At 38.8% G+C, this 15,142-nt stretch overlaps 1 protein-coding gene across 10 annotated transcripts in view; it reads left to right on the top strand.

The window, feature by feature from the left end:
- Positions 1-15,142, top strand: part of MACIR (macrophage immunometabolism regulator) — a 178,798-nt gene that overhangs the window by 54,801 nt on the left and 108,855 nt on the right. For all 10 annotated transcript variants that reach the window (XR_011505923.1, XR_011505917.1, XR_011505922.1 and 7 more), the window contains one exon: positions 1,054-1,147. Coding sequence is in view for 2 of the 10 variants with exons in the window: in XM_070517631.1 (XP_070373732.1) it covers positions 1,054-1,147 (94 nt within the window). In the remaining 8 variants the exon portion in view is untranslated. The remainder of the gene's footprint in view (positions 1-1,053; positions 1,148-15,142) is intronic.

Below are 15,142 nucleotides of genomic sequence, written 5' to 3'. Positions count from 1 at the left end.
CCTACTTTCTAAAGCTTTTAAAGTAACAGGCTTGAGAGAGTGCCTTTTTAGAAGTGGGAGGAGTAGTGGGAGAGAAATTTTCCTTCTCGGGAGAACATGTGACAAGTCTTCATCTGATGTCTTTTGCATAAGTAGTGGGATTCCCACTTAAGACTCTGTTATTCTTAAAGAAAACAATAGATTGAAAGCATGTCTATTTTCAAAGATTCATCAAAGAGCTATCTGTGTTTAGGACTTTAAAGTGTTTTTCTTGCCCTAAAATAATTTACATGTAGTGAAAGCACAGGTGAGGTCTTGCCACACTGAGTATTTTTTAACCTTTTAGCTTTTACAGCCCCAGGTTGCAAGCAAGCAGTTTTAAGGGATGCATATTTAGGGAAAAGAAGAGGCAACCTTTTATCAGAATGCTAAAGGGTTTATCAACAGGCTGTTGTTGACCAAAGGAGACAATTTGGAACAGCCTTCCAGGGCTCCTGTTACAACCCTTCAGGTTATAGCTACTCAGCACATGTGAAAAAGGCACCCTTCCTCCAGGGAGGCAGCCCCAGGCCAGCTTGGTAGAGTGTGGAGCCCAGAGCACCTGCTGGGTTTCAGTGCCTACTTTGTCCCTCGGCCAGGGCCCTTCTTTAGTGACCCACCTGCAGACTTATGGCTATGTTCAGCAACAGGCTAATGTGTTATTGGCTACTCTGGTTTGGGTTGCTGAATTTCCTTATTTTTGCCAAAATTACATCCTTTTAAACTTGAGAGTTGTGATAGCTCATTTCACGTGTCAACTTGACTGGATCATGGTGTGCCCAGATATTTGACTAAACATTATTTCTGAGTGTGTCTGTGAGAGTGTATCCACGTGAGATTAGCATTTGAATTTGTAGACCAAGTAAAGCAGATTGTCCTCCCCAATGTGGTTGGACCTCACCCAATGCCTTGAGTGAATACAACAAAAAGGTGAAGGAAGGGACAAGCTCTCTGTCTCTGCCCAGTTGAGTTGGGGCATCAGTCTTCTCCTCCTCTCAGACTGGGACTTACACTGTCGGTGCTCCTGGTTCTCAGGCCTGCGGACTTGGACGGGAACTACCCTGCAAGTTCTCCTGGGATTCAAGCTTGCAGAAGGCAGACTGTGGGAGTTCTCAGCCTCCATAATCATGTGAGCCAATCTTTTATAATAAAACTCTTTATATATATATATGTGTGTGTGTGTGTGTGTGTGTGTGTGTGTGTATACACATACATAAAATCTCTGATTGGTCCTGTTTCTCTGGAGAACCCTAATACAAGAGTCAATGATGATCTAAAATTGTTTGATTTCTCAAGAAATACATCAAGAAGTTTTCTTGACCAAAAGATATTCATTCTCTTTAGAAGCCCTTTTTTTCCTATCTGATTTTCCACGTCACTTCCCCTTTCAGACCACAACATTGCCAATCTTCTCACTCTTTTTGTTTCTGGCTACTTTTCTGCAGTGCCCTTCAGCGCTCCTAAGGCTCCTCTGGAAATCCCAGTTTATTCATATCCATCCTGGTAGGGATGTTCTATGGCGAAGGGTCAAGGAGTAGAATTTTTGATTTGGTCAGTTTAGAAATGGGTCATATCCCTGAATTAACTCAAGAGTTCCTGCACATTTGAAATTAAGACTATTAAAGAGAGAATTCAGATTTCATAGAAACTTTGTTTATATTTATATATTTGATTTACTCATCCATTTATTGAGTGCCAGGTACTGAGCTAGGTGCTGTGGAGCAAACAGAGAAGAATAAGATATTGTCCATATCCTCAAGGTTCTTGCAGTTTACTGACACAGTTAGACAAAAATAAATATATTATGATACAAGATACAGTGGGTCTAATAAGCAAGTTCCAAGTGCTACAGTAGTTCGGATGGAGAGGAGATCTCTTCTGATTAGTAGGAAATGGAAATCTTGGAAGTGACTTTTGAACACAGATTGAAGAACAAATGGGAAAAAACAATGAGATGGGAGGCAGAATTACAGACTGGTGGTGTGGCAAAGCGTAGACAATATTAGGAAGGGCATGTGGTCTGATTTAACTGAAGCATAGGGTATGATGATGGTAATAATAATGAGATAAATTATTTACTGAATATTTACTATTTGCATGCACTGTTTCTAATCTGCAAATTCTATAAGGAAGGCACTGTTAGTCCCTTTACAGATGAAAAGATCTTCATTTCAGAGAAGTCATGTAACTTGCCCACAGTTATTTAGGTGTTAAGTGCTGGTGCTGGGAATCAAATGCAGATCTAGCTGACTCAAAAGCCTGTGTTCTTTCTACTGTACTACTACTGTCTTCAACCTGTGCATGTGGAGGAGAAAATGAGGAATGATATTTCATTCATGCAATAGATTGTGTGGGGTAAGAGAGAGGAGGCATATGCAAGGAAAAGAATATGCTTTGATTGAAAAAGACTTGTTAATAGGGTGTTTCTCTGGTAAAGGAATCCTCATAGCCAGATGACACTATAAAAAATGATGATGATGACAATAAATGTCACTTACTGAATGCCAAAAACGTGCCAAAATTACGTCATCTCTGATGCTCATAACTACATATAGCACAGTTGTATGATTTGTTCCCTGTTGTAGGGGAAAGAGCAGAAGCGTAGAGCTGGAAAGAACTTGGTTCAAATCCTGCCTCTACTCTTTTCTGGTTATTGAACGCTAGGCAGGTTATTTAATGTATATGAGCCTCAATATCCTCTGTATATCATCTGTAAAATGGGCATGTATGCATATTCCATAGAGTTATTGTGAATGTTAGGAAAAATTTTAAAAAGCTATAATCCATTTTATAACAAGAAAAGAAGAATTAGATAATTAAAATTTTACTATAGAGGCAAGGGTGTCTCTGAACATGTTTGAATGAAAAATATGATAATGACATGATGAAAATATGAATAGTCATAGTACCAAAATTTAAACTACCTTAATAAAGGTTCTTTCTTTTACAAAAAGAATTATGTACCAGAACAGGCAACTGAGGATATGTCTGTGAATTTAAATATGTTCTGAGAGCTGAGAGGATTTATGTTAGTGTATATAACAGCAATATATACCTAAAAATTATTGGTTGTAGAACCTCATGAAAAGAAAAACTGATTCTTACTATGTTGAAATATGCTTTTACATCCATTGTATTAATGCAGTTCTGTCTGGATTTTTAATGACAGTTTTTAATTCTTTCTGAGAAAAAAATCAGAACATCGAAAGTAGGTCAGGCTGAGCATAGGTTTCTTTTCCTAGCTTGATGTGCACTTACACTGTAGATTGAGAATTGAATCCTCTCAGAATGAAAACTGGATGATTCTGACATTTATATTGAGTATCAGAAGTATTATAAACATATTTACTGGAAGCATTGCTGCGGTTGTTTTGAATATAGCATTCTTGCAAAAACCACTTGTCTAGAAGACTTTGTTTTTGCTAATAGACTCTTCTAATTGAGACTCTTGTGTGGAAACCTCCCAGAGGGAAATCCTGTAATTACTGAAGGCAGGGAGGGAGTGTACAGCATGCTGGATAATTTCACCTTCCTGAAGCCCTAGTCCCTGACGCTTGCACTGATCTCTTACCTTATCCCAGGACACTGGACCTCGATTAACTTATCAAAAGAAATATTTGGAACAACTTTTAAGCATATGCAATTAGCAGAGTCTTTAGGATGTATTTATGCTTATCTTGTAAAATGTCAAATAACTATTCCTGGAACATATTGCAGAGACCTCTATTGAATTATCAAGTGTCACCAGGTTTGTTAAGCAGAAAAAAAATCCCCAAACTGGGAGAGTATTTTCTTGAAAGGATTCTTTTTATGACACTAGGACAAAGTGCTAAAAAATAAGTCCATCCTGAAAAATATTTTGTCAGTCTTGCCCTGGAGTAATCTATGCACAATGTATAGTTTTAAAAGTCAAATAAGTGTTTGTAATGAAATAATTAGTCTACCCCACTTTACAATCTAAATCTGAATAATTTGTTTTAATGTAGACACATAAAAATGCTACAATATCATCCGCTGCTCTTATTTTCTCAGTATTCAGGTATTTGCAAGTCTTAAAAAATTTATACATCTTAACCCTGGAATTTATCCTATTTTAGGAATTTATCCCAGGTAAGTAGTCATACATTTAGATGCATAAAATGTACGAAAATGGTGGCTGTAACATTATTTATGACAGTAAAAATATTGGAAACATCCTAAGTAATAATAGGAGAGTGCTTAAATACATTAGACTAGACTTATACATTGGAATATTAGGCAGCCATTAAAAATTTTGCAGAATAGTTGACAACTTCAGGAAATTCTTGAGGTTTGATGTAAGGATTATAATGAAGATTGCGCGTACAGTATCTTTCCAGATGGTAAAAATGTCAAAATATGTTTGTGTTAAAATTATTGGAAGGAAATACATCAAAATATAACTGCCTGTTTTGGGGCAGTGGGATTTTGAGTGATTTGTTTCCTTTCTTGTTGTTCGTTCATTCATTCATTCATTTAACAAGTCTTTATTGAGAACCTAACATGCGATAGGCAGTACACTAGAGCTGCACATTCAGTGGTAAGCAAAAATAGTCTCTGCATCATCATCCTTCCAATCTAGTGGAGAAGATGTATATTAATAAAACACCATGCAAACAAATGTAAAATTACAACTGTGATAAGTGCTAAGAGGGAAGGCAACCCTGAGAGCATGCAATAGAGAACCTAGCGTAATTTGGGGTTTAGTTCACTGAGGAACTGACAAGCGTACTTAAACTTGACTCGTGGGTAGGAGATTTAAGCAGATGCACGGGGGAGGAGGATGGGGAGAGCATTCCTTTGCAAAGGAACAGCATTGGAAAGTCCCTGTGGTAGGATGGAACATGGTATGTTTGAAAAAGCAAAAGGGGGCTGAGTGTGGTGATGTGGCAAGAGGGGTTAGGGAGTGTAAGATAGGATTTTCGTTTTTTAAATTTCACTCATTTTTATAATGTAAAAAGAGATTGGAGGGAGGGAAAACAGAATCAGGGAACCAAGCTGGGGGATTAATAGCAGTAGAACAGGTAAGTGATCATGGTACACTGGATTAAGGAGATGAGGGTGCAGATAGTCAAGTGGATGGAATCAAAATACATTTAGGAGGTAACAGTGAAATGGGCTTGATGATGGATTATACATGGGGGTGAAGGATCAGGGAAATCTGAAGAGGACGTGTAGGTTTCTGGCTTGAGCAACTGGTTGGAAGGTGGTGCCAGTCACTGAGGTAAGTACTTGGGAAGAGGATCAGACTTGAGGGGGAGATTATGTGTTTGGTTTAGGACATGTTAATACGAGATGCCTTTGAGATATCCAAGAGGGGATAATAGTAGGCAGTTGGATATATGGGTCTTAGCTCAGAAAAGTCCGAGTTCATTCACTCTCTTATCCCTAGTATTGGCACATTGTAGTCATTCAATAAATATTTATTGAATGAATGAATGAATGAATGAATGGACTGGAAAAGTAAATTTGAGAGTCATTGGCTTATGGTTGATAACTGAAGTCCTATTGGATAAAATTCCTAAGATCAGAATATGGAATGAGAAGCAAAGATAACAGGGAAAAATGCCATAGGAAATCCTCCATTTAATAACTTTGAACAAGGAGAAAGAACACAGAGAAGTGGCGAGAAAACTAGATGAGTTGCTATTATGAAAACCAGGAGGAAGAAGTCAACTCTGTCAAAACTGCTGATAAGTCATGCATGGTGATGACTGAAAATGTACTTTGGGTTTAGATGTTGAAAGCAGACACAGACGCTCTTGTCTGTTATGCAAGGAAGATGTCTGTTTATCTGTTCAGCTGTTTTAGGATGTTTTCCTAATGTTTGCAACATGTCTATACTGATGGCGTCTTCTTCTGATCCTACTTGCTGGCCCCGCTACTCACATTTTCTCTTGTTTATGACATCCTGCCTTACTAGTCAATAAACTGTAAGATTATAAGCTTCTTATTGCCTAGTCGTATACTCAAAGAATATGTGTTGCATTAAAAGGAAACATGGCACTTTCGAAATTATATTTCATGTAAGGATATATATGTTGCCTTTTTAAGCTTTTAAAGGGTAGAGCAAATAAAACCAATTTTAGAGCCAGAAGTGCTTGATGTCTACATAATTTTTCTTATTAAGTAACAATAAGCTATCTAGCTGAGTAGCAAAGAAATTAAATGCCCATCGATGTTGTTATTATTTGGTGTTATTACTAAGATGATCACATTGCCATTCAGTTTGCCACTCTGTGCAAAGCAAACTGATATACACTGAAAATGAGCAGTCTAGTGTGAAGAAAAGATGTGTGTTAGCTACTTTCACACTCACAAACAAAATCAATATTGTGACATAGTTAACCAATTTCCAACAAATAATAAAGTGTATTTTAAAATATTCAACAAATTTAACTCATTAATTGGTCTATGTGATTCTCAATCAAAAGTGTCAAATACTTTTATTATGGGAAACTCTTTATACTGACAAAAATGTGAACAGCCCCACCCTCATATTACAGTAATGCCACTTAGTAGCTATTGAATGAGAAGATAGATACTTTTGAATGATACTGGACCATATGCAAATCTAATAGGAAAGTTTGAGAATTTATAATAAACATGTATTTGAGGATATGTGTATCAAAGGGGTGTGTATGTGGGAGGATACTAATTGGTTAGAATTTGGGAAAAGTAGCTGTTGAACTCCAATATCGAGGGTAAAGAACAGCTGAGCAATAGCTTTCCAATGATCAATTTTGAAAGGATTTATGGGGAAAATGGCACTTTGGGAGATTTGAAATTAATGGCAAAGAATGGATTGGTGTTTTTGAGGGGAAGTGTGTTATACAGGCCCTTGGCACTTCATTGAAAAAGGTCTAGTGGTGGGCATAAAATTATGAATAGACTGGGGTGTGTGCAGGTATGTCTGAGACAAGGTTGAGGTGACATGAGTCATTTGACGGGAAGGAAAATAAGACTAAACTCCCAGATTCATTTTCCTCTTCATTTCCCTGACAGAGTCAGAATTAGTCAACTTTAATTCCCAAGTTGCTTTGCCTCTACAAGGTGATTCTTTATTTTGCACCATGATCCTACGCACTCTTGTATATGCTGTTGTTTTCTAATTAGTATTGGCAAATACAGAATTATGCTCTAGATGTGAGAAGAGTTACAAAATTCAGAAGGTAATTGCCTATCACTTGTGCTTTTTTGAATGTTGAGGAGTGGAGGGAAAGAAAACTGTCTAATGGCACCATAAGAATTTGTCCTTTGGGAGCTAATCCAAAACAGTTTCAGACATGGCTATGTAAAAATGTGATTTATAATTCAGCTTACAGGCTATATAACATTTTATTTTAAGACAGAGGATCTGGAGTAAGCATGCTTCAGTTCAGATCCTGTCTCTGCCCCTTAATAACTATGTGACCTTGAACATCCTACTCAAACTCTGTATGTCTCAGTTTCACAACATGGAGTTGTTTTATGGTGTTGAGGATTCAATGAGATGATCCATATAAAGTACTTGGAATAGCATCTGGGATTTAGAAATGGCTTAACTAATGTTAGTTGTTGTTTTTATTATTCTTTCTCATTAGTGTGGTATTACCAGTGGTATTCTATACTGCACAATATGAATGTCAGCTTTTTTATTTGCATAAAACTGCTCACTGATTCATTAGCATTAATTCTTGATAAATCCAACAAGTGGCTGTTAATACACATTAAATCATTATTGTGAGTGGATGAAAATTTGACTTTAGACATTGACTTAGTGCATGAAGTAAATCTATTCATTTAAAGCTGTCGAAATTTCCCATCTCAACTCTTAGCTAGAATCATCAGATTCCGAACATAGTCTTAGGAAAAGCACGGAGCAGCAAGCTCTCTTCCACATAGCCCTAAGCCCTGAACTCCCCAGCCATTAGGCATTTTGACTTCTGGTGATCTCTGACGACATAAAAAAAGTTAGCTGTTTTCCCCATGCCATTTAGAGTAAAGTCCTTAGACCACAAGCAACAACAATTACTCATAAATGAACGACAACATAGTGGTCTTACAAAATTTAAGGAAATAATAACATTTGGTTTTACTTTTTAATTGTAGGTGATTTAGAGTCAATATTCTTGGTCGAGCTTGAGAGAGTTTCCAAAGTATTACAATATAAAGAAGGCAAATATTGATTGAAAAAAAAACACAGTCTCAGGAAATTCTGCAGTGGTTAGTTTGAATGCTCTATATTTGAACAATGGAGTAAGTATCCGTGAAGTGAATTGGCAGTCAATACATTCTATGCAACACAGCTCAATTGATTACGCACCTAACAACAAAATGTCTAGCTACAGAAGTGCAAAGTATCCTCACTTAACATTAATACCCTTTCAGCCTGTCTATTTACACTTTATACAATGTGGAATATAGTACTGATTGTATTAATCATTAATTAGTTGTACTGATTGTCTTAGTCATTACTTAATCATTAATCACTCTCAAATAATAGAATGTTAAAATTCTCCTTGAACAGTTTGAAAAGCCCGTATGTACAAGTCACAATCGTGTCACTATGAAATTGGGCAGTGAATCTATTGTAGGTGCAATTACTGAAGTTCGTAAAATTTAGGTGACTTTTTTTTTTTATGTCAAATAGAGTTTATCAGTGGCCAGAGATGACAACAGTTCTTTGTGCAGTTATGGTGTGACAAAGTCATACATTCAGTTCAAATGAAATTCCCTTTTATGTCACACCATACCAGAGATGTTGAGCTTTGAGAACTTTGGTGTGGATGACCTAGAACTCAGCAGAACAATACGGTACAATTCATATCTGGGTTAACAAGCCCTTTGTAGTGCATCCCACTGACCACTTTCATTTGTCAAGTTGCTTGTTGGAACGTTTCTTGTAATGAGCCAAAGATAGAGAAATAAAGACAGATTTATCTCATGCAAAAGTTTATACAGCCTACTTTAACTGTACAAATTGGGGGACAAAGATCACAGAGTTAATTAAAATCCTCAGGTGATCCTTAGATCTCACATGTGTTTTAGCTTATTCTGCTTCCAAATCTTTTACAGAGCTACAAAGATAAAACAGAAGGCATTAACTTTATATATCACCATGACCTTTCTCTCTACGCATTGATGAAGAAGGTAATGAGCAGTGAAACAGAAAAAGAGTAGACAGCAGAAGGGAAAAAAAAGGGCTCAAGATCATCTGCTAGCACTTTAGGCTTAGTATAATCATGAGTTGACAGCTTTTGGATAATATCTTTCCAAATTAGATGAGGGCAATGTGTCTAATTTTTGTTTCTGAGAAAACTAAACACTCCCCTCATGCCTCATAATGCACAAAATACACACCCTTCCAGCGTTGCCTGATTATCTTACACTGAATTGTTCTGTTAGTGAAGAAGCATCATTGCCTTGGGACAAGAAGGCACACATGATGAGAGAATGTGGTCTGGTACTTAGTTACAAAACGCAGCTGTGCCTCTGTTTCTTGAGGACACACTGAGCGAAAAATACTACAACAGACACTCTTGATTAAGCTGACATAGACTCAGGAGGCGCCAGGCAAAAGAAAAGGGGAAAGATAGAAGAAATGGTTACTATCAAATGTACTAGACATTTTCCTTCAAAAGCCAATATTAAAATCTGGGTTAGTTGTAAGTCAGAGGTGGAGATTCTGAAACAAAGAGGAGAGATAATAGAGATAATTTTGTTGATGTTTCTTGTTTTTCACATTCATTTCAACTCATTTATGAGAGATGCATTTTTGTAATAGGTTTTTGAAATGTGCATATTGTGAAGCGTGTGTGTGTATGTATGTGTGGTTGGCATTATGTGTGGGTGGTGTTGTTATGTGTGTGTGTGATGAGATGAAGTGTGTGTGGTGGTGGGTGGTGTATGTGTTTGTGGTTGTGTGTGAGAATGGTGGTTAGTGTATGTATGTGGGAGGGGTGGTTGTTGTTGTTGTTGTATGCATGTGTATGTATGTTTGGTGGGAAGTGTGGGTTTAGCTTCTGTCCAGGTAGGCCGCTGAGTTAATATTTGGCCATTTGAACAAATGAATCTTTGGTGTCAGATTATGGGGAAGCACAGATCAATGCTGAGATGCTGGCCATTTGCTTTAAAGTCTTTATTGCTAACCAGTGCCTGTGCAGGTGAGTTTCTATAGCATGTCTTGAGGAAATCCTGAGCCTCCTGCAAAAGCAGCTGCCCTTGAACTCTGATTGTTGAGGAGACCCTCCCTAGTTGGAAATCTTTTCAGTCAACTTAAGGAGGACAGAGTGAATGAATGAGAGTGGAGAGAGATTGAGAGAAAGGGAGAAGGGGAGGGCGAGAGGGTTATGGAGAGACAGAAAACAGAGAAATCTCTGCTGTTGAGCTCTGTGCAGCTCTGACATCGCTAGCACACTCTTGGCTTTTTTCCTGTGAGGATTCTCCTTGACCCTGGGGGTAGTCTGGGTTCCCATGGCTGACAGAATATCTCTGGAGGCGCTTCTCTGATTATTTGCAACTTCTATAAATAAGTGGGGACTAACGAAGCTGGTGCTGGGTGGCATTGCAAATCAACAACCACCTTTCAACCAACCTTATTTGGGGCAAAATTAATCTTTTCAACTCTTCACTAAAAAGCCCTGCAACAACTCAAACCCCCGATTCATACTGAGCCACAATATCCCCGTTTGGACACAGAACAACCTTCCTTCCTCAGATAACATAATTTTTAAATAAGCAAGTGGAAAGGGGAGGATAGCCCCCCTTTTTATTATCTGGTATGTATACAAGGTGATTCTACTTCAATAATTGCAATGGCCAGAGAAGAATTGTTGCTTCTTTGATTCTGTGACTCTGTTTTGTCCTCAGAGGTGTATCCAAAAAAATCAATGTCAACTGGCTTTAGAGGAAATGTTTGTAATGGGCCTGCTGCTGCCAAGTCTCCCATTGATGCTTGATCAATGTCTCTGTGCCAGTGATAGAAGCTCTGTGACTTCAGCAGCCTGGTTCTGAGCAGACCATCTCAGGGACTCAAGTGCTTACAGAGGTCAGACAGATATCATAAATGGGTGGAGCAATTAGCCATATGACAATAGGAAATATGAGGGACTGTGCAAAACTGCGGAACGTCTCTCTCATGTAAAGGAGGCAGCTAGTACTTGTCCCGGTCAATTGTTGCCATGAGGAAATGAGAGCCGTGTGTTGTGGGAACATCTCTTATGGTTTCTCTCCATATCTAGTATAAGAAACAGACTAAGTTGGGGTCACATACAGTTAAACTTATGAATGGATCACCCTGAAGAAAAGGATTAGGGAATCCTCTGATAGTAAAATCTCTCATGGAGGAGCACGTTAGTTTCTTAAGGGCTGCCATAATAGAATGCCACAGATGGGGTGGCTTAACTGGCAGAAATTTATTTTCTCACAGTTCTGGAGGCTGGAACTCCAAGGTCAAGGCATTGGCAGGTTTGGTTTCTTCTGAGGCCTGTTTCCTGGGATTGCAGAAGGCCACCTTCTCACCTGATCTTTTCTCTGTGCTCAAGCATCCCCAGAGCTCAAATTTCCCTTGGTGTGTCCACATTTCCTCTTCTTATAAGGATGTCAGTCAGATTGGATTAGGGCCCACCCTAGTGGTCTCGTTTTAAATTAATCACCTCTTTAAAGACCCTTTCTCCAAACACAGTTACACTCTCAGGTACTGGGGTTAGGGCTTCAATAGATGAATTTTGAGGGGGTACATTTCAGCCCATAAGGCAGCACCCCACAGTCTAGGTTCTGCAGAAGCAGGCAGCTTGGGCATCTGCATTCCATTCTCCTCATTCAGACCAGTAGACAAGTATGTATTATAAATAAGGAGGGAACAATTCCAGCGTCACATATGCAGTGACTTAATTAATGGTTTAAGCTTATCCCTGAGACAAGAGTCCCCAAAGAAACTTGTGATTAATACAGATTATAAAGGCTTGCTAGAAAGAGTGTGGAAATACTTGACTCCTGCAACAGAATCAGCTTTTCATCATTGTGAGCCTTATTCCATTTTGGAGATGGCATTGTCCTTAAATAGTTAGTAATTGGTACTTCAGTGCCTTCTGGCATTTGTTGCCAAGCACAACTCTTATTCTCTAAGACAAAGCATCTTGGTGAGAAATGGTGGTTTATGCTCTCTGTCTCCATGTTGCCAGTCTTAGAAGTCCATAAATGCTTAGATTTCCAGGTAGAGGCTCCCACATTGGTGATGAGAACAACTGCCCAGACTGCTTTTTCCAGTAAGTAAAGCTGAGTCTGCCTCTTGTGAAAAAAAAAAAAAATGCATAGTAGAAATTGAATATCCTAAGGGTATGCTTGAAACTCTTTACCTAAAAAAAAAAGTGCTTGTGCTTTTTGTTGGGTGGGATGAAAACCAACAATACTGATCTGGTAATTTAAGAATTTGGCACTTATGTTCTCACTTCACATTTCTATAACTTCACTTGGTTACTGGATAAATCAAAATGCTGTAAGTGCTGAAGCATTTTTGCAATCCTATGCGTAGAATATCAAAATGTGGTAGCACATCTGAAGTCCTAGGAAGTAGAGACTTCTGGAAAAGTCACAGCTAACAAACATCTGGGGTTGGATAGATGACCTAAGCTATCCTCATCTGTTTCTCCACTCAAGAATTTAGAATTAGGTCTCAGAGGCTTTAGTTCACCCATACTGGATGTGAGGGGATAGAAAAACAGGGTTTGGTGGGGAGTGTCATATTTGGACCACGTGCATCCCAAGACAGAGAAAGCCTGTCCACAGTGAGAGAGAGAAATAAAGGAGACGAACCAAGAGAAGTGGGAATGGGAGTATTTAACCTTGCAGGGTGATGGTGAGGGTAACCGTGGGTCCTGACTCCCAGTTCCTTGTTTCCTTCCCCGGAGGGGCCCAAGTGTATCTTCTGCTCTTTGGATTCAATGAAGTATTCATGTATCTCTCTAGTAAATACCACCATTTGCTCAAGACAGGTTGAAATATGCTATTTCTTAGAGTCAAAATACATCCCACACCAAGAAAAGTAATCAATTAATTGTGAAAACCATCATCATCCAATTCTGGATAACTGTCCCAAATCTTTCAGTTTCTTTCTTTCTAGGAGATTGCCTTTGTAGTCAATTGTAGGTTTTTCTGTCAGTTTATACTCTCTCCCAGTTTTGAAGCAGCAAATATGATAATTTTTGCTTCTTGGTTTACATTACTTATGATCAGATTTTCTATGGTTTGAAAGTTTTATTTCTGAAAGATGGGAGCCAAGCTTGCTAATTTTAATGTTATTGTATTTTACACACTGCTGGTCCATTTTAGAACCTCAATAAATAGCTGTGGACTGATTCACTGTGACTTCTTTTCTAAGTCCTTCTTGTGGCACCAAGCTTTGCATTGTTGGGTAATACACTCTGCCCTGGCTTCTAGGTGGGTATTGACCTCCTCCGAGCTGTGAATCGACTATGTTAGAATCAGTACAATGAATCTATCAAATGCCTGAATTCAGATACTGTCAATATATTTCAAATTTCTTATCTCTTTTCTCACTCATTTGCTGTGCAGGATTGCCAAATAGTCTAGTCCAGAGAAACTTAGGGCTAAATGAAGCTTCATTTTCTTGGGTAAGATGTGGGATGATGTGCTGTTTAATTAATGGTATAGTTTGGATCTCTATTGCTTCTTCGAAATCACCCAGAGTATAGTCTGTAGGATAATCAGGGCCAGGCCTCACATAGACTGGCTCTCGCTGTTGGGTGTAAAGCCCATGGGATTCTTAACACCAGAAATGTAGTCTGATGCACTTGTCCTTTGGAAGAAAACACCCTCTGATTACTGCGATTTGATAGTTTTGCCTTCATCTCTAGAAGCTGCTGCCAGGTACTTAGTGGTGCATCCTTAGGGCAGCCTTTGCAAAGCTGCTATGTGGAATTTAGGCAAAAATCTAGACTCCTTACTTCAGAGCTTTCTTAATGCTGTTATTTGTCCTTTTTACAAAAGGAAGATACAACCTGTATTTATATAATTAAAAGTGGCACGTGCACAACAATGTGCTCAATATGGCTCAACACTACTACACTGCATACTTCAAAAATGGTTAAGATGGTAAATTTTATGTTAGGTGTATTTTACCATAATTAAAAATTTAAAAAAAATTAGAAAGTGGCTCATGATCTTACTCTTACTTATGATTTGCCTGAAGCCACAGACAAGTGCCTATGTAGGCTAAAGTGATCCCTTTGGTTTTAAATTTATGTTAGATATTTTCTTTTGTTTGGTGAGGAAGATTGGCCCTGAGCTAACATGCTAGCCTCTGTTGCCAATCGTCCTCTTTTTGTTTGAGGAAGATTGTCTTGTTGCTGAGCTGACATCTGTGCCAATCTTCCTCTATTTTGTATGTGGGACGCTGCCACAGCAAGACTTGATGGGCGGTGTGTAGGTCTGCACCCAGGATCTGAATCCGCAAACCCAGGGCTGCCGAAGCAGAGTGCACAAACTTAATCACTGTGCCACTGGGTCAGCCCCTAGATGTTTTCTTGAGTTAACACTATCTCGCCATTCACCTTGAGTGCTGAATATTCTCAAACATCTTGTCAATACTCCTGCCTTCCTCTTGTCTACTTTTTTCTGTGAACATGTATTGAGCATTTATGTATCTGGAACCAGAGAGATGAGAAGCAGGATTTGTTCTCTGCCCTCAAGGAGCTGCAGACTGGTTGGGATGACTGACAAGCAAATACTGGGGCAAAATTCTAAGAAAGATGTGTGTTCATGATGTTTAGGAAATCCTAGAAGGGGCATCAGCCAAGTGTGCAGTGGGGGTAGAGGGTGGACATGCAAGGCTCGGTGGAGGAGGTAATGTCTGAACTGAGTCAGGAAGAGTGACTAGGAGGTAGCTAGATGAAGAAAGGACAGCAGGACATTGCAGACAGAAGAAACACCATCTAAGAAGGTGCAGAGCATGAGGGCGCAAGAAATACTGCAAAGAATTTTATACCTCTGGTGACTAGTATTTGTATGAGAAGGGGTTAGGAAGACGTTGGGGAAGGGGCAAGAAATGAGGCCAGGGAAATAGACAGGGTCAAATCCTCGTATACCAGGCTCAAGAGATTGGATT

Source organism: Equus asinus, chromosome 9 (assembly GCF_041296235.1).
Source record: "Equus asinus isolate D_3611 breed Donkey chromosome 9, EquAss-T2T_v2, whole genome shotgun sequence".
Lineage (NCBI taxonomy): Eukaryota > Metazoa > Chordata > Mammalia > Perissodactyla > Equidae > Equus > Equus asinus.
This window is presented reverse-complemented; position numbering and strand designations above follow the sequence as displayed.